We start from the raw sequence: 21,247 nt of genomic DNA on the forward strand, positions 1-21,247 counted from the left end.
CCTCATTTCTCAGGGTGTCTTAACGCCACAAAAGCGTTCTCCCTCCGACACGAAGTGTCATGCGGAATCCGAGTGCAATGCAGGCACAGCTGTCTCCTGCGCGTGCCAAATTTATTATATCACTCCAAAGGAGTACAAGTTAGGCCAGGTGGTAACGTCACCGCTGACGTTCAGTGGTGGCCAAGCACCATGGGATTTCATTAAAGGGCCAATCCCCAAAGGCAATAAGGGTTACGCGCCGGAAGCTTCGTACCCTTTCTATGTGGCTCAGACCCTCGTCCTTAACTCTGGGTCCCACTCTAGGTCCGTGTTGTCGTCGCAAGTTGCTAATGGCAGACGTTTTCCCTTATGGGCCGGAGCGCGGCCTTAGATGGCCGTCCAGCCCAAGGGATCTGGAGAGGTCATCTTCTCGCGTGGCACATCAATTGCCCCGAAACAATGACTTTATTTCTGGCCCTGAAATACTCCCTCCAGCAGCTGTGAGACAACAAGGGTTATGCGCCGAGAGCTTTGTACCCTCTCTACGGAGCTAGCACCTCGGTATCGACATGTCGTCGTAGCTCACCTCGTTTTTTTTAGGATCGAGTCTCAATGCCACGGAAAGTGTTCTCTTTCCTACACAAAGCATAAATTGAGTGTCATGTGGGATCCAACCGCAATGCGGGCACAGCTGTCTCCTGCGCGCGTTGAATCCATTTTAAACACTTTAACGGAGTTCAAGCTAAGCCATGCTAAGTAACTTTCACCGCTTCAGTGGTGGCTAAGTGCCTGGGGATTTCATCCAAGGGCCAATCCCTAGAGGCAATAAGGGTTACGCGCCGAGAGCTTCGTACCCTTTCTAAATACTTCCTCCAGCAATTAAGAGGCTAGCACACACATTATAGTCTTGTAAATATTGCCTGGGCAGACTAGATTTGCGCCGCTAAGGAACTAGCGCACTAGATTCTGCTTAAGGACAGGACAAATTCTGTCTTTCAGGATCATTTACATTCCCAGGACATAAAACATGTAGACCCAGTCCACAGCCAAACTGTTTCAGTGCTGGAAGTTTCTTAAAAAAAAAAAAAAAAAGCCATTCTGCATCCTTACCCAACTATCTTCCACAGTCGAAGCCTTTTGTCCTCCGCTGTTAGCTCCGGAGCAGTAAGACTTCATTCACTGTGTCCAGCTCATGCGCTTGAATTTACAGCGCACCACCGCATTAGCCGTTAGACATCAGGTGGCAGCCATTAGACATCAGGTGAGAGATGCTTGTGCCCTAGCCTATGAGGCGCGTGGCACACTTGGCCTCTAGTGATTAGGGCCCATTCGACCAGGAAGCTTGCCTCATCAATTGCTCTGGCAAGAAGGGCTTCCAGTACGTCATGCGGCAGGTTGCCTTTCCGCAAGACATCTGTCAGGCTTTATAGTTGGATACCAGGCTCACGGGTCCTCGAGTCAGCATCCCAGAATTATGTCTATGACTCTTTGGGGGTACTGTGCGCACACTACACAACCCTGGGGTTCCAGACAAATGCAGGGCGGCGGAGTGGGTATTCTCGTTCCCATAGTGCTTTCGTGCAGCATCGAGTGTAGCTTTTGAAAGGGAACGTCTCTGGTTACTTTGCTGTAACCCTGTTCCATGAAAAAGTGGAAACGAGATCCTGCGTTCCAATGCCGCACTGCATTCGTGACTTTACATCCTTCAGACAAAATTGACCTAAGGGTGTTTCCAGGTCATGCCTATTTATAACCTTCAGGTGCATCTCATTGGTTGACGTCACCTGCCTGAGGTTATACAGGCCAAAATATTTGGCGTGTTTGACACACACATGCTTCACAACCGGTCACGAGGAATCGTTTCCCATAGCGCTTTCGCGCGGCATCTCGTTGCCGCTTTTTCAGGGAACAGGGTTACATCAAAGTAACCCGAGACGTTTTTTAAATTAAAGGTATTACAGATTGTTATAAGAAACCATATTTATTTTATTTATTTATGTAGCTTTTTTTCTCTGTGTCTCCTCAGAACTCAAAGACCTGTGATTTTCCCAGGCTACCACACATACAGTACATCATGTCCTTAACTTATTTCAATTAAAATAAATTTTACCAACTAAGACACATTTCAGACATTGGCAAATACAGTATGAACTATCAGACAGTAAGAAGTATAATTTGCTCCAGCAGATGAGACACATCATCTGCTGTGCTGTGGCTTGATGATAAAACTGACCTGCTAGAATTTTCAGGTCTTGTGTGTGAACAGGTGATGTGTGATTATATATTTTGCCTATTGTGTTTGTAAATAAGTGTTGTGAAATATGTGTATTTTGTAATTTGTTCCAGAGCACATCACGTCCTTTCTGTTTTGACCCTGATGTTATTTGGCAGGTATAGTACAGATATGATAATTATCAAAAAGCATCTCTTTTGCATAAAAGTTTTTGTACTTGTTTTACATACAGTATACAGACTGCCACTGTCATTACAATCTTGCTTTATTGTCTTCATGTAAATAAGAATATAGAGTTTTTATACTTAATTCTTTATGCTTTTTTCAACCTTAAGACTTTCTGCAGTTTTCATTTTCTACATGCCTTTACCTTTTAGATTAATATTTAATATTTAAAAAACATGAAGTATGAGTGTTGAAGTGTGTCAGTATAAATAGTTGTTTGTTTTTAAAGCAAAGATCTACTAGGCAAAAAAATTCACTTTCCACTTTCAGTGTTTCACTTTTGATTTGTTTTCTTTTCGTGTTCCCCATTCTCCCCTTCAATATTGCATTAAATTGTTAAAGAAAAACTAATTCAGTGGTCATTTCTCCATGAACACATGCACAGCTGGTAAGTTGTGTAAATATTCAATTAGCCAGGGAATTTAAAATGTATAAAATTCAAAATCAAACAAACAGAAACGATAACACAGAGTATTCACTTTTTATACATTTATATGACGTCTTCAGTAAGTACAATAATCTTTCTATACATCCATAGTGTTCAACATTTCAGAAAATCACAACCTTGAAACAGTTAGGCCTTAACAGTTGAAGACCACATTGAGTTCCACTGCTATCAGCCAAAAATATAAATCATGCCAGAGTAGGCATAGACTCGACTGCATAAACTGGGCAGTTAAAGACTGGCAGACATGGTTTAAAGAATCGGCAGACGGTGGGGTCAGAATTTGGCAGCGATTTCATGAATCTATCGACCCGACCTTGTGTCAACAATTCAGGCTTTTGCTAGTGGTTTAATAGTACGGGGAATTAATTTGTTGCACACACAGGGCTCCAGACAAACATAAATTTTAAGGAGGCTTTGGCTCTTAAACCCCTAAAATTTAGGAGCCAAAATGTAACCCTTCTCACATAAGGGAAACAGGCGAACTCATGTGACCATACTGATTTAAACCGGAGCTTTGGGTACAGGAAAATTAGTTAGCTGCGCTTAGCAAGCATTATCTGAATGAATCCAGCATTGGTTAAATAAAACTGAGAAGTTTCACTGCTCAAGTGTATTGGTGACATCTGATGTACAGAAGGCAGGGTTTAAACAGGCAGGAAGTGGAAAAATAATCATTATCATTAAGCCATTATTATAAGCCATTTTTTGTCAATTTGATTTGTCTTGCTTAATGCTAGCTAACAATTATCTAATTAGCCAGGTGAGATACAGCATGCGCATTTGTTAGCATGGCACTGGATGAGTTTCCAAAGCAGCAGAGACTAGAAAAAGAAAAAGGAAAACACATAATGGATAAAGACTGAATAAAACTAGTAGCAATTATATATATATATATATATATATATAATAAAATAAAATAATAAATTAAAGTATAAATAAAATATAGTCCTTCCACACTTTTCCCTTGCAGTCAACTTTAAAGGAATATGCTTTAATTCATCGCTCTGCAATCAGCTAGTCATTAAAGTAATTTTTTTGACTCACTCATTGTCTATACCGCTTTATCTTGTGATCAGGGTCTAGAGCCTATCCCAGGAGACTTAGCCTCCAAGAGAGGAGGGAACAAATTGAAGTACACTCTGGACGGGGTGCCAGTCCATCGCAAAGCATACACATACACACACTCACAGGCTCATTCACGCACTATTGGCAATTGGACTGAGGAAACTCACCAAGCACGGAGAGAACATGCAAATTCCATGTATTGCACTTCAATTTGTTTTACAAATGTGCAATTTATTAAACATTTTCAATGCCTGGTTACTTTACACCCACTCTTTAGAATACATGAAACAACTTTAAATATACTGTATATGTTCTCAGTGCTGTTTTAAAGCTAGAAAGGGTGCTTAATATCCGGTTGGGAAGAGTTTGAGAGGGTGGGAACAGTGATAGAGAAACTGCTCTGTTGCCTCAGGTATAGTACTTAGTCATGTGGGAATAGAAACATAATATGAATCAGTTGAGTGGAATTTTTAAACAGGGGTATGATAGTGTGCAATGTGGAGGGGTTGGTATGGTAGGTGATGAGGTGAACCTTGAATTGGATGCTGTAGGGAATACTGAGCCAATGGAGATCACATACAATGGGTGTGATGTGATCACAAGAATGGGACAGAATGCAGTCTGCAGATTTTTAAAGGTAGTGATATTCACAGTGAAGTTTTGAAGGTAACCAAGAATGTTGTTGCAGTAATCAAGCCTGGATGTAATTAAAGCATTGATGAGTATTTCTGGAGCTGAGCAATATTTTTTAGGTGGAAAAACTTTTGATTGATTGACTGTTTTGATTAATTGGTTATACAATGTTCAAATAAAAAGTGTGGAGTTAAAATGACTCCAAGGGGTTGGTTCTGGGAAGAGGGAAGAACAACTAATGTCAATTTCAAAAGAAATGTTATTGACAAATTAGTAAGGGATTTTGGATGGAATAAGTATTTATCTGATTTAGAACTGTTCAGCTTGGAAAGTTGGCCTGAATTTAGTTCAGTAAGGCAGTTTGAGAAAGTGAGTTACTGTATGGTTGTGATGGCTCTTGTGATTATGTAAAATTATTTCTGATTGGCATAGCAATAGAACCTTAGGAAGTAAGTAGAGAATGAAAAGGAGGGGATCAAGCACTAAACCATGGGGGGCACATACAGTAGTTTGAGCAGTTAATGATGTAAAGTTATTGATACAGATTAATGAATGTCTGCCTGAGAGTTGCGATTTAGGCCAGCAAAGTTAAGTGTCTGGGATGTTAAACAAGGTTTCCAGATGAGAATGGTTGATGGTATCTAATGCAGAGTTGAGAAGGATGAAAATACTGTGATGTCCTCAGATGGCAGAGAGCAGAGGGTCATTAGTAAATTTGAGAAGTGCTGTTTGAATTCTATGTTGAAAGCAAAAACCACATAGAAACTTCTCAAATAAGTCATTTGAATTGAGGTTGGATTTAAGCTGTGATGCAACAATATGTTCCAAGATTTTGGATAAGAAAGAATGAAATGGGTCTGAAATAGTAAGTACATTTGGACGTAGCCATGTTATTTTTAAGGATGGGGTCAAAGAGAAATTTTTGAGGGCATTAGGGAACTGGCCAGAGCAGAGGGAGGAGTTTCAATTTGTCTGTAATGAGTGAACAGATGTTTGGAAGGAAAGGTATTATAAAGCTAAATGGAATGGAATCCAGAGGGGTACTTGTACTGTAATTTATTTTCTGCTTATAATGTGTGAGATGTTAGCAAGGAAAACTGGAGAGAACTATCTGAACGGCTGTAATGTGAGAAGAAGTTTGTTAAACCTCAAATGGAAATAAATGCATATAAAGTGTTTTAAATATAATCTATTATAAATAACATTTTGTTAACTGGTTTGTTTAGTGTTTTAGGTTGGTCAAAATCAGAATAATGACATAAATAGTTCAGGTGGCATTCATTTATTATAGGAAATAATCTTTGGATGTATACTGCAAGTCTATTTTTTTTCATTTATTCAATTAGATTTTTACTTTTTGAACACTTTTTTAAGCCATTAAATGCCTTAAATCTTAAAGTCTTTAATTCGGATTTTTTCTTTTTTTTTTTAGATTTGACTAAAGACTGATACTTATGTACACTGCATACCCAAAAACAAAGTCACCATTTCAAAAGGGTCAACTTATTGGGCTGCTTCAAGAAAATAAAACAACTACAGTATAAGATTTGAAATGACTGGAATTGGATTAAGAATCCTTCAACACATATATCAAAACCTGGTCGGATAACGCTGAACTTTGTGGAAAGAATGGGGTTGGAAAAACTTATGGCTGTAAGTACAGTATGTGGCCATAAGAAAACCACTTTTTGGTGAAGCTAATGTAAAAAAAAGGCTTTGTAAAAAAATTTGTTCGGGAGCAAAACAATTAAACTTTGGGTCAATGGAAAATGGTCATGTGGTCTGTTGAGTTTAAATTGACCCTATTCCAGGGTGGTGGGTGCATTAGAGTAAGTAGGGAAGCACAGGAATTGATGCACACATAGTGGCCACTATACAAGCCTCTGGGGGCAGTGGTATGATCTGTGGGTATGTGGCAATAAAATATGTTCAGCTGATGACTTGAATGAACTGAATAACCAGAATATCACATCTATAGAGTTTTTCCCCTTGATGGCATGAGCATTATTATATTTCTGTGCAGTAATCTGAAGTCTCTCATACGAAGCACAGTAGTTATCCTATCTTCTTTATAGCTCCATGTCTCCATGTTTAAGCTAATGAAGCAATAAACCTGCCTTTTGAAATTATTCTTCTTTTACGACCTTTAAGCAATTTCAGCATTTAAGTCTTTGCTTCTTATAGTTGTATGGCTGATGTACATTTCACACATATCCCATATAGGACACCACTATTTCCTCACTGGAGAGAAACATCCATGATCTCGAAGATGAGATCCAGATGCTGAAGACCAACAGTCTTCTGAACGTGGACAACAAAGATGAGAGGCTCAAGCAGATTGAAGTTTTCAAGAACCACTCCAAGTTCATGAAGAGCAAGGTCAGAGTTTATCCATCACCCAAGATAAAGATCAATCAAGGCAGCTCCCTTTTTTTTCTGGAATTGACTGAAGGGGAAGTTTGGTTAATATGGGCTTGGGTGAATAAGAGTTAATGAAATAAATAAGGATTTGTTAAAGCAGGTATGTGCTTATATAATATATATATATATATATATATATATATATATATATATATATATATATATACTTAAAGACACTAATATATTTTATTGAACAATAAATGTGGTACTAAAGACTTATGATTTAAAATAAATAGATAAGTAGACAGTTTTCGATTTAGAACTATAAAATTCAGTTTCCCAGAAATTTCAGTAGTTCAGGTCAGATTAAGATTATGCTTTTGTGTGCATGCGGGATGCCCCATTATAGGGTGTATCATGCCACATGTCCATTGTTCCCTGAATGGGATACAGATCCAACCCAACACTTACCAGGAAAACCTGAATAATAAAAATAAATGCATGGCACCTGTATGTACTTTGTGTTATAGAATATTATGTACAGTATATATATATATATATATATATATATATATATATATATATATATATATATATATAAATTTAGGCTTATATATTTCATAGGTTATATATATATATACAGTATATATGTATATAAAGTTAAGAAATTACTTAATAGATCCTTGGTTTGTCTTAGGAATGAATACACAGATGAAGTTTGCAGTACAGGTGTTGACTTACACCAGGAGTGTCAGATGACTGAACTTCTTCTGTGGTGACCTTTGGGACTTGACTATCAGCCCTTCTAGAATGGGAGATTAAATTACCATAGTGTTCATGGTTTATTCATAAGGCACTAGGGTTTCCAGAGTTGTCATAAAAGCTTTAAGAATTACTCCATTTTTATTCATGTATTTTATTTAAATGTACATTTATTTATTTATTTGCTATGTTTGTGGTGATCTTTGGTCTGATATGTCTCATGCAATGGATTTTTTTGATCTGATGGGAGAAAGAACAACACCTGAAGATTTTCATTAAGGCATTATCCTCGAATTATCCTGGTCTTGAGATTTTATTGTGCTTAGAGCATCCCTTCTATCTCATTTAAACTTACCCATCACAATAAATCACACCTGACACTCCTTTATTTGTCTTATTAACCAGGGGTCTACTGCTGTCAGTGTTAGTGGCCTAGAAACTGATGGATTGTAGGAATCAAAGGTCCGGAAGTAGATAAGGGTAGCAGATTGAGTTTTGGTCTGTTTTTGTTTCTGTGAGCCCATTTACCTGTCTGTAGTCTCCATGTGTCTGTTTGCAATGGTCTTTTGATGAGGACCAACTTGGAGTGTCATTATTTTTAACCAGCTTTTACATAGATGCCTGAGCCATATCTGAAATGAACAGGTGCCATGCAAAGGGAGCAAGAAATCATTGAGCAAGATGTGAACAGAACTTATTTTTGGGTTTTAAAACTCATTTATTTCAGAAGTTGAGAAATTTAGATTTCCAAAATGAATTACAAGCTTTGTCCCAGAGTCATTGTTTACATATTGTGCTCAATATTGTACTGTACTGTACTTGAATATTAATTTGTTAATAAGATGATGTCTTGATGACACCCAGTAAGCTACATATACAATAAGATGCAGTAAGATTTTAATTCTATACTAATCATACTAATGATAGCAACATTTTGTTATTATTATTATTATTATTATTATTAATGGGGAAATTATGACCTTTTTTTTGTTTAGATGTTGGGTACATTTAACAAACTAAAACAAAGAAACAACTAATATATATTTAAATACATTTACATACATACATAGTCATCAATACATGAAAATGTTAGGCCGATACTGGGCTTGCAAGGAATTTTTATCCAGTCTTTTAAATAAAGGAAAATAGAAAAAAATTGCACGCATGTTTAGCAAGTTTCATTAATTTTGGGTTTTATAAAAGCAAAATAATATTTGGTTGAATGTCCCTCAGAAAGGTTAAAATTTAGCTAATCAACAGCCACTTCTTGTTACAGTATCCTTTTAGGCACTGTGCAACATTTTGTGTTTGGAATTCTTATTATAATATGAACTTCACCAGAACTCATTAGTTTTAGCATTTTTCCTGTTTTGCAATTTGTTCAGTTCACAGCTTCATTAAGTTCAGTTGGCTCATTAAACCTCAGGTATTCTTTTCATGGATTTCCACTGGGAGCTTATCTATGATGTCACATTTGCTACATGAGTTTTTGTTGTCCTCTGCATGGCTTCATGCCCCACTGTGAACATTTCAGTCAGGGAGTGGCTTGACTTGACAATTAGTATGGTATGAATATTAATGAGGAAGGACACCACCTGAACAGACTCAACTCATAAATGTTTAGAGACCTTTGTTTGAATGGTTGGCTCCAGTCATGTAGTTTAGTGGTTTCTGGGTTGTTTCTGACCATCTGAACCAATTTCCATTCAGCTGTGGGTGACAGTTATGGGTCTTTTTTCATACCTTGGCAAAATAGCTCCACCCCACAGTAACTTATGTACAATTGTTTGAACTGACTTTGGAATTTAGTTTTTTATATGCCTCCAAAATCTACCATGCTCTATCTCACTTTTGCACAGAGGTCCTTGGACTTTCCCATTGTACTGTATGTTGATCAGTCTTGTGAGTGCTATTGAACAAACTCTTTTTTTTGCGTAGAGAATGTATACCCTATGTTAACCTTATGCTCAAATTCTTGGGATCTTCTTGTAATAAAAAATGCATCTTGAACAGACATTCTGCTCTAGCAAAAGACTAGTTTAAAGAAATCATTGAAGGCCCAATGGGCAAATGGCTGCCATGACATTCATTTCTGTCTCTTAATAGAGGTACTTAGTGGCATTTCCTCATAACAAAGACAGCATCACAGAAAATAGATATCCTTTCTCCTTTGTATAAACACCTTAGAAGGCACTGTATCATGTTTCTCTACTGTGGGGGATCCGTACAAAGCACTTTATCCTGACAGTGGTGGGCAAAGTATATAATTCCTGTACTTGAGATATTTCAGAAAAAAAAAAGAATCTTCAAGTTAAAGTAGAGGTCATCCATGTACATTTCTACTTGAGAAAAAGTAGGGGGTTTGGGGGGGGGTTGGATGGGTGAAAGATGCATTATCAGTGTGTAAATCCACTTTTTATCAATACATTCATTATGTTTGTACACACCCTTTTTGTCTCGTGGGCTTAAGTTTAAAATGAATAACTAAAAATGTCAGACGGGGGTGAGGTTCTTGGGGGCTCTACTCTCCTCCAGAATACCAGTAAGCTAATTTTGCGACCCATACCTTGTCACTGAAATGTGCTGCCAGCAGTTACTTCTTTTATGAGAAAAAGCTTTGCAGCACCTCTCATAATGGCGCGCAAGACCTAATTGAGAGACTCCTATCAAAATACAAGGTTTTTCAAAATAAAATATCGTTTAGACTCAGGTAATACATAATACGGAAATAATTTCATTATTTATTGTGCGGGGCGGTACCATTTGCTCCACGGACCGGTACCGGTCTGCGGCCCGGGGGTTAGGGACCACTGCCTTAGGGGCATTCCATCATGTTTGCTCTACTGCCGAAGCACTTTTATATGGCCCTTTATCCTGTTTGCTCTACTGTGATGTCACCTTAATGGGCACTTTACTGTTTTTGCTCTATGGTGGAGACAACTTAGAGGCCACTTTTTCATGTTTACTCTACTTATCTACTTTTGCACTTCTGCAGAGGCACTTTTTAAAATCACATTTCCTTTATTGTGAAGGTGCCTAGTGCATGTGAATGGATTAATGAAGAAGTATATCCACCTTAGAAATCTTCAGAATAATCTCAAATTATCAGCTAGATGGCTGAGCCCTAGAGTTTTCCAACAAGACGATGATCCCAAATGCACATAATTGCTGGTTATAGAATAAATAAAGCTGTCTAGCTTTAAGCTTTTGGCACATGAACACATCAAATATTTGTGGACTGTTCCCAAAAGTCAGGTTCCTGCCAGAAAATATATACTGTCTGGCAAAAAAAAAAAAAAAAAAATCTTCTTTAGATTTGATTAAAGCAAACAATGTGTTGGCCAGTTTATGTATGAAAATGATTCCTCACACACCCATATTCACTATTTTAATTTAAATTTTAAGGATATGCCTGTGCCTTCATGAAGGAAAACAAAAACTTCACTGATGTAATCATCCATGTCATCAGTTGACTTCATTTTATTGCCACATAACATTGCTGAGTCTAGACCTGACCAACTAAAGCAACCCCAGATCATAACACTGCCTGCAGAGGCTTGTACAGTGGGCTCTATGCATGATGAATGCATTGCTTCATGTGTTTTCCTTCTTACCCTGACACACCTATCGCTCTGGAATAGGGTAAATCAGAATTTATCAGAACACATGAACTTTTTCCATTGCTCTAAAGTAATTTCTTTTTTGCTCCCTAAGAAACAGGCCCCTTTTTTCTCTCATTAGCTTTACTAACAAGTAGTTGTCTTATGGCCACACAACTGTTTAATCCCAGTCCTGTGAGTTCTCATCACAACTTGTGATGTGGGGCAGCCTGTGAACCAATGTGTGGTGGGTGCCGTTGTGGTAACTCTCAGCCTTAACGAAAAGAAATGACTCTATCAGAAGAGTAAGAACTTGAAATCATAAGAGAGGGTCTCACCTATGTTGAAAAAGGGGCCAATGCCTGAGGCCAGATCTATCAGAGTGCCAATTTTTTGCCCTACATTAGCGGTTACTTCCATCAACATCATGATAACAGGGAGTTCTTTTAATCCACTTCCGACTAAATGTCCCAATTTGTCTCTCTCAGAGCAGTCTACCATCTTAGCTTTGTTGATGAATGCTCTCTTGAACTTTTCTACTAGTTCTGGAGAGAGTTTAGCCAAAAGCTCCTCCTGTTCATCTATAAATCTGCTTCCATTCCTGGGGTCTCTGGTGGTGGCTCTTCCTCCACCTATGTCCTTGAGTTCCCCTTTTGGACAAAGGAGGTAATGATGGTCTGATGAGGCTCCCCTTTTATAGTTTTTGTTCTGCAAAGATAGTTAGTCATTGCACCTGTCACCATCCTTGTGACATCCCAAGCACTTTTTACACGCACCCAACTTTCTGCAGAAGAAGATTTTGTCTCTCTGCTTCTCTTTGTCGTTCTGGTAAAAGTATACTTTTCAGACTTCTTTTCTGGTCTTTTTGCCTTTTCTGAGATTTTGAGCTGCTAAAGCCTTTTAAGAATTTCTTCTTCTTTCTTTAGAAACTTTAATAGTGCATCAAAGCATTTCTCCGGTGTGATGCCATTTGCAGGTTCCGTCATGTAGACCAACCATTGACTTTTCACAAACTTGGGTAACTTGCTCTCAATGGACTTTATCACAGGTGGGTTCCTAATTGCGCTGATATTTTCAGCGCTGAAATCTGCCAGGGCTCTTTCTATCATTTGGATTAAATCTATAGCTCTCCTTGGCGAATCTTGCTGTGGATGCTGTCCACCAGTTGAATCTTTTTAACCTTAGTCTATGAAGGTTTCCCAGTCCCTCTTCCAGCAATAGACGTCCCTCTTATTACCACTGAACGTAGGTAAGGTTCTAGGTTCAATTTTTACTACTGGCATAATCTGAGCTGCAGATGCTATCACATCCATCTTATTTTTCACATTGGTTTCTGATGCTCGTGCATTCTCTGTAATCTTTTGAGTTCATGCAAATAGAATTTTTCTTGCTTCATACTCATTGCTTAACTCTTTCAGCTTGCATACACGACCCTCTAACTCTGCTCTTATGGTTGTTGGGGTCCACCTTTTCCAGTTTACCAGAGCCTTGGTTGCCTCCTACACCAATCTCCTCAAGAGTTCCAGTTGCATACTAAAGCTGACGGTATCGACAGGCATGGTGATAGCTCGTTCACAAGCTGTCTCTGCGGCGGAGATAGTAGCTGCCATCAGTTTGTGCTAGCGTCAATTTCCTTGAGCCTTGCATAACATTCTTCCTCTGTTTCCTTAAAATCAGCTTCTTGCTGTGCTGAAAGCGATACCTCTGCAGTTAATATCTGCCAATAACCCAGCCTTGTAATCATCATTGGTTTCAAAAACTTACCTTGCTCCAGTGGAGAGATTTTTTTCAGATTTCTGCAAATTACATATTTCTCTGTTGAGAAAGTTATCTTGCTTGGTGAAGCTACTTTTTGCAGAAGTTCTCTCTCTTTTCAGTTGCTCAACTGTTTTTCCAAAGGTTTTCTCTGCCATTTTGCTTGGATATTATCCTTTTAACCTGTGTCAGCCGCACTTAATTTCTGGACTTTACTGATCTGTTGATCTCTGTCCACACTGCAACACTTGGTTATCGACTGTCCATCAAACTCTTCGAGAAGAATTGGCGGAAAAAAATTGAACATTGGTTTTATTAGACGGCCAGATTGTGCTGGGGGCCATTCAGTGTGATAGCTATGGGTTCCAGACGTTCTTTGCAAACAGAGTTTGGAAAATCCAAATGGCTGAGCCAGCGAGTGACTGATGGTGGATCCCAGGAAATAGCCATGGAAACTCAATCCTGCAAGCCCTTGTCACAGTAATAGGGCAACAGAGACTACTGTTCACATTGTACAGCAAGCGGCACAAACAAAACAGAGGTCATCAAGAAATTAAAAAACAAGATTCCTGCGACAATCCTTTACAGAGATGTTAGACGGCGAGTTGTCTTGGTTCCTGCAGTAGAACTGGGAGGAGAAAGGAAGTGTGAACTACACTTGGGTTCCTGAACCAGTAGTTTAAGTGGGTGGTGTAAAGCTAAAATAAGTGAAATGATGGAGCTGAAGTCATTCGACAAGGAACAACTTCACCAAGTGATTGTGATCTCCATTCATGTTATTTATTTATTGTGTAGAATGTGTTGTATGTGTAGAAATATTGAATGAGTTTGTACATGCAGACATAATAAACACACAATTTGACTTTTGCATATTACTGTATATATGCCCCATAATATTAGTTAAAATTGTATTATATATGTATATCACGTCTACATTATTACGTATAAAATCATTAACTATTTCCAAAAATACCTCAAAAATAAATGAATAAATAACATTAAAGAAAAATAATTGCATGCCTGTAAAAAAAAGCAACATACAGTATTACATGAAAGACAAGTTTTTAGATGGAAACAAACAAACAGACAAAAAACCCAATGTAGGCTCCTAGATTTTGTATGAAAATAGAAAGGATCAATTGTGGCAAAGTTACCACAAGAACTCATATTCTCCAGCTGTTTGTCCTACAAAAAAGGGCATAAGCAATGAGGCCTTTAAAAACTTTTCTACATAAAAGAAACTTCCATGAAGCGCACTAAAGGCAATAAAATAAACACAATCAGTATTTGTTGTGAAAATTCTTTACTTGAAAATAATTGGTAATGTTAGAGACAGATTTGGGTGGTAAAACAGCTGGAGGTTTTATTTAGCATGCTAAAGAGAATGCCAGACAACTTCTGATAACTGTCTCACACTTGTTCCTTTCTATTTTCATGCAAAACCTTGAAGCCCTGCATTGGATTTTTTGTTTGTTAAATTTGTTTTCATCTGCTTCAACATATATACAGGTATTTTCTATTTCTTTCTTCATTGTAAAACAATGCTGAAGCCTTCCAAAATATGCAATAATGTGCAATAATCTTTTATTGGATGTGCCTGCTACTTTACAGGCTTGCTTTGTGAAGCCTTTGTAACGGCTCTAATTTGAGGTTCTGTAAATTAGTGATTTTTAAGGATGGTAACTCTAAATCAACTTCTTCTCTGCCTTAGAGGTAAACTTAGTCTTGTTTTATTATTTTCATCATGGTGATTGATGGGTTTTGAAAATGCACAACTGTTGTTTTAGTTTATTAATTACTGTACCTAATGCCATTTCATAGCGTTGAAAACTCCAGTATGGTTTAAGTTCAAGGTCAAATAGGCTTTATTGTCACTTCAACCATTTACAGTTAGTACACAGTAAAACGAAGAACAACGTTCCTCCAGGACCAAGGTGCTACATGCAACATAAATTTACAACATAAATTAACAGAAAAACTAGCTAACTAAGAGGCCTAGTTAGCTGGCTAGCATAGACAAGACAGATTGACATGACAACAAAAAATTAACAACATAAATTAACAAAAACTAACTAGCTAAGGAAAACTATCTACGGGTTTTTTATTTTTTTATATTTTTTTTACAGACTACATAATGTGCAACAAGAGCAACAAAGTGACAAATACAACATAACATAACATAATACTCTGTGGTGTTGAGGTGATGAGTTAAGGTAGTGGAGAACCAGTAAACGTTCCAGCAGCAAGAATTAAGAAGTTAGTGCAAAGGTAATCCAGTAAAAAATGAATGTGTGTGTGTGTGTGTGTGTGTGTGTGTGTGTGCCTGTTTATCAGTCCAGTCCCTTTTTGTTGAGAAGACAGATGGCTTGTGGAAAAAAGCTGTTGCACAGTCTGGATGTGTGTGCCCGAATGCTTCGGTAGCTTTTTCCAGAGTGTAAAGTGTGTGTGAGAGGGGTGTGTCCGATCAGCCATAATGCTGGTGGCTTTGCGGATGCAGCGTGTGGTGTGGATGTCTTCAATAGAGGGGAGAAAGACCCCGATGATGACCCCTTCTCTGCTGTCCTCACTATCCGCTGTAGGGTCTTGCGGTCCGATATGGCACAATTCCCAAACCAGACAGTGCTGCCGCCGCTCAGGATGCTCTCGATAGTTCCTCTATAGAAGGTGGTCAGGATCGGTGGTGGAAGATGGGCTGAGTCTTCTCAGAAAGAAGAGACACTGTTGGGCTTTCTTGTGCAGGGAGCTGGTGTTAAGGGGCCAGCTGAGGTTCTTCTCCAGGTGGACACCCAGGAATTTGGTGCTTTTGACGATCTCCACAGAGGATGCTCAGCGGAGAATGGTCGCTTCGTGTCCTCCTAAAGTCAACAATCATCTTCTTTGTCTTGTCAACATTCAGAGACAGGTTGTTGTCTTGACACCAGTCCGTTAGACTCCGCACTTCCTGTCTGTACGCTGACTTGTCGTTCTTGCTAATAAGACCCACCATGGTTGTGTCATCAGCGAACTTGATGATGTGATTCGAACTGTGTGTAGCTACACAGTCATGAGTCAGCAGTGTAAACAGCAGGGGACTGAGCTCACAGCCTTGTGGGGCCCCAGTGCTCAGTGAGGTGCAGTTTCTGATCCGTACTGTTCAAAGCCTTCCGGTCAGAAAGTCCAGGATCCAGTTGCAGAGGGAGGTGTTTAGGCCCAACAGGCTCAGCTTCCCTATCAGTTGTTGGGGGATGATGGTGTTGAATGCTGAGCTGAAATCTATGCACATCAGTAAATATAATCCATTTGAACATATGTGTCTCAGTAAATATAATCCATTCGAACTTATTGTCCAAGCGAGTGAGGACAAGATGGAGTGTAGTGGAGATAGTGACTTCCATTGAGCGGTTAGGACGGTACGCAAATTGCAGTGGGTCCAGTAAGGGGGGCAGCAGGGTCTTGATGTGTCTCATGATGAGCCGCTTGAAGCACTTTATGATGGTGGTTGTAGGTGCAACGGGACGGTAGTCATTGAGACAGGACATAGAAGACTTCTTGGGCACGGGGACGATGGTGTCACAGTCACCGTCACAGACAGGTGATGTCGTTCTGTAGTGAGTGATGGCTTGTAAGCCCTGCCACATGCCTCTTTGATGGCCCGAGAAAGTTTGGCCCTTGCACTTCTATAATGTAGAGAATAAATAATGAGACAAAAAACATCAAATTCAAAGTTATCTCCATGTATCAGTCATGACAGGTTAAGTGAATAATATTGCTTATCAGTTACAGTATATACTGTAACACTAAACCGGTAACACAATTGTGGGCACCCAAAGCTCACCATGAACATGGGGAACAAAGGCCAGCCCATCAGGTTGAATTCCACAGAAAAGCCTATGTAGCACAAATTGACAAAAACGCGATGCTGGCCACAATAGAAAGGCACCAGAACACCTAGTGCACAATAGCCTGCTGCACATGGGGTCGTCGACCTAGTCTCTTTTTTGGATTAGATCCACATCCCATTGGATGCCCCAGACAGACAAGTCTCTTTCATGGAGGGGACCCAGACAATCCATTGTCCTTCTGCCAGACACCATAGCAAGCCCAGAAAGGGCTCATTGGCAACCAAAAATCTATGTGGTTTTAACGTTAATGTTAGGCTTAAGAGCATCGTTGGAAAGGCTGGTCTCTGAGTGAAAATGTCTCTTTCAGATATAGTACGTGGAGGAAAGTGCGAGGTGACAGTTCTGACAACTAAGACCCTATGCTTAAGGGGTACTGTATGCTTAAATTAAACTTAAACATCATTACTTGTTAAAAAATCAATATGTTTATGGTTATGTTCGCTTAATAACTGGTTTTGATATAAATGTAAGCAAGTAGTGCTGTCTGGGATGACGGCGAATAACTGAATAAATTACAGTAAGCTGCAAAGATTCCAGGTTTTTCAATGCATTTCATGTTCGAAGCATGGTCTGGCAGCATAACAAGTTGGTAGTACGGCACATATGGATTATATTTACTTATGTGCTTAGAGAAAATCTGTAATACGCTAACTTAACCTTTGTTAATGTCCTTTACTAGCGTTTATATTTTTCTAACTTGGCATTATTAAAAATGGTATGATATTTGTATGTTTGTAAATGTTACATGTACATTTAAGTATGTTTGCCTGTATATTATATCCCGTACCTTATTTCATTATTTTTCCCTTTGTATCTTGAAAATCTTTTTTTCAGATTGATCAGCTGAAGCAGGACTTATCAAAAAAAGAGTCAGAGATGCTGGCCCTGCAGACTCAACTGGAAACTTTAACCAATCAGAATTCAGACTGTAAGCAGCACATTGAAGTCTTAAAAGAGTCCCTTACAGCAAAGGAGCAAAGATCGAATATCATGCAGACAGAGGTTAGTATGTGTATGTGGAAGAGCTTTCCTATATTTTACAAAAATATGTGTATTACCTAAATAAGACAAGTAAATAAGTAAATCTAGACTCATATGTTCTTGAAACTATTTACTGGTAAAAATTAGTACATTGTATTTTCTAAAGTATGTCTTATGTCTCGCGTCAAATTCTTTTTTTTTTATTTATTTTTTTTTTTATTAAAACAAAGAAAGAAACAAACAAATAAACACCCTGAATATCCACTGGTCAAGCAAAAAACTAACACTACTGACAAGTGAATGGAATAACACTGATTACCATGGGCAACCAAGGCCTACATAAATCCATGTGGACCAAAGACCAGTGGTCCAATCCCACAGAAAAGTCAGTGCAGAAATAAATTTTAGACAAAATGTCAATGCTGGCCATGATAGAAAGGTATCAGAACACTCAGTGCACCACAGCCTGCTGCACATCAGGATCAGCTGGCAAAATGTTCATGGATTGAGCATCCATGGGATGTGTCGGGCAAACAATTCTGATCAAAAGAGTACCTACTGTAAATGATCTGCCACTGATGTTTTAGTGCCAGACACCACAGCAGACACCCAGGTCTTGCCCAGAGAGGCCAGAGCTACCTGGGCAGGGTTTTATCATTACTGGTTTTAATGTTATGGCTGATTGGTGTAGCACACTGAAAGAGACAGGAAGGTGGGGGAATGTTACCAGCCTTCATTTTTAAATGTTAGTGAATTCATATTTTAAGTATAAGTCAGATACTGATGTCAGGTGAAAAGGCTTGGGTTGCACTTATTGTTTATACCAAAGGTGTTCAGTGAGGTTGAGGTCAGAGCTCTGTGCAGACCACTAAAGTTCTTCCAGTCTAATGGCAACTTTTGTAGAAAAATCTTGGGCAGTCAGAACTATACTTACATAAACAGTAATTAATAAAATAAAGTCAGTATTTGGTTTGACAATGCTTTGAGGACCCTTTAATCTCAGATTTATAATGCAACTTATACAGTAGCTATGTTTTACTAAGCATCCTGCAGAACCACCCACGGTTCTACTGAGCACTTTGATTGTTGCAGCTCCCTCTGTTTTGGCATGCAAAATCCAGGAGTTTGCTTTAAAGAAAAAACAAATACAATGTTGATTTATTGATTTAACAAATAAATTCAACAAATCAGCAATAACATTATGGCCACCCACCTAATATTAAGTATGTCTCCCCTTTGCCACTTAAGCAGTAATGACCTATGTGTTCTGGCATCGTTCTACTGGACCCAGCATTACCTTTTTTGTTTATTAATTTGAGCTACAGTAGCTCTTCTATTAGATTGGACTACACAGAACAGCCTTCCCTCTCCATGGACATGAGCCTTGGCCACCCATGACCCTCTTGCCAGTTAACCAGTTTTCCTTCCTTGGATTACTGTAGGTATGTCATGCTCACTGTAGCCTGGGAACATCCCACGAGAGCTGTAGTTTTGGGGCTGCTCTGACCCAGTCCTCTAGCCATCACAATTTTGCCCTTCTCATATTTCAATATCTCATATCTATCGTATTACAATGACGGCTGGAAGTGGGAAGGTTATATAAGGCACCAAGTGAACCTTTTTTTCCTGAAGTTGATGTGTTGAAAGACTAAAAAAAAAAAAATAGGCAAGCATAAGGATTTGAGTAACTTTGTCAAGGGCCAAATTGTGATGGCTAGAGGGCTGGCCAGTGTAGTCCGATCCAATAGAAGCACTACTATAGCTAAATTAAAATGATGAAAAAGTTAATGCTGGTTGTGATAAAAAGGTATAAGGCAGGTGCACATAATGGTTGATCGATGTATAATTAATAATACAGTATAATATAATCATAATATAAACATAAAACATTCATGCATGTGACAAAGTATTACCTGGATGGCATGAAATGTATTAGTTAAATTTAAAATATGTAATATTGAAACAGGTAACAGATGTAATTTAACTGTTTTAATTCAAGATGTTCTGCAATGAGAAACTAAATCCTCATTTTAGTCCAAGTAAATATTTACCAGCATTGTTAATGGTGCCAATACGGTAACTGACTGACCATTAGGCACTATACCTAAAAAACAAAAAAAAACATTTGGTTCACAGTTGTCTGCTTTCTGCATAGAGCATTTTTTTGTGATGAATTTGATGGATGGATGGATAGATAGATAGATAGATAGATAGATAGATAGATAGATAGATAGATAGATAGATAGATAGATAAACAAATAGATAGATAGATAGATAGATAGATAGATAGATAGATAGATAGACAGACAGACAGACAGATAGATAGATAGATAGATAGATAGATAGATAGATAGATAGATACTGTAGATAGATAGACAGATAGATAGATAGAAGCTAAAAATGTAGGAAGAATATAGACATTGGTAAAAAAGTTTTCTAATAGAACACATAGCCCTGACTGCAGCTGTGTTCTGTGTCATGCTCTTTAAAAATATATTGCAAGGCTATTTGCTGAAAGACAACAAATGTAAATAATCTTTGTTTGATGCAACTGTTATATATAATACAGAACTAAATTAATTAGAAATGTTTGGGTAATATATTTCAAATAGGTATCCAGTTACTTGTGCAATCATTTACATTCCTTATTCTAACCACTAAATACTGTTTTCGGAGACTTAATTCTGGCCATTGTTCTAGGCAGGCTATTTTGTTCCAGATAACTGCTCATGTGCACTCACTCACACATTCATATAAATACACGCAAAGTGTTTTCACTGTCCAAAAATGAGACCTTAATTGGCTATTAGTGGCACTGTCTCTCAGCGTCTGGCTTGGATGCTGCTACAAAGAAAGCTTGACTGAGGGCAATTGTACATTTTTCTGTGCTTGACAAGTTGGTTAAATATAATTTTGTTTTGCATAACATAGACCATACTATAGAAAACATTTTGTAACAGCTGAAGAAATTGTTTTGATATGAGCAAAATACGTGAATAAATCTTGCTTATGAAAGAATAAAAATCATAATAATGCACCTTTAATGTGTAATTTTCTTTTAGGTAGAGTTTTGTAGGTTTATAATTGCAAAAGTACTGGAAAGTATAAAATTCGGGTCAGATAACAGAGCTTAAACGTTAGTGCAATAAGTTGTTATCTGAGGAATGGATAATTAAAAACACACTGTGTTATAATAATAATAGATATGTGAAAAGGTTATGGAATAAATCAAAATATTTTAAAAGCTCGAGATTTGTTAAATGATACAGTAGTAGATTCATGTTTCTACAATGGGGGAAAGCCCAAAGCTTGGAATCAGATTGGA

At 38.2% G+C, this 21,247-nt stretch overlaps 1 protein-coding gene across 1 annotated transcript in view; it reads left to right on the forward strand.

The window, feature by feature from the left end:
• The window catches only part of LOC128530278 (ERC protein 2), a 243,404-nt gene that overhangs the window by 26,155 nt on the left and 196,002 nt on the right, over window positions 1–21,247 (forward strand). The window contains exon 3 of the mRNA XM_053504121.1: window positions 17,776–17,943. Within this exon, the coding sequence (XP_053360096.1) occupies window positions 17,776–17,943 (168 nt within the window). The remainder of the gene's footprint in view (window positions 1–17,775; window positions 17,944–21,247) is intronic.

The sequence above is a fragment of the Clarias gariepinus genome, chromosome 9 (genome assembly GCF_024256425.1).
Source record: "Clarias gariepinus isolate MV-2021 ecotype Netherlands chromosome 9, CGAR_prim_01v2, whole genome shotgun sequence".
Taxonomy (NCBI): domain Eukaryota; kingdom Metazoa; phylum Chordata; class Actinopteri; order Siluriformes; family Clariidae; genus Clarias; species Clarias gariepinus.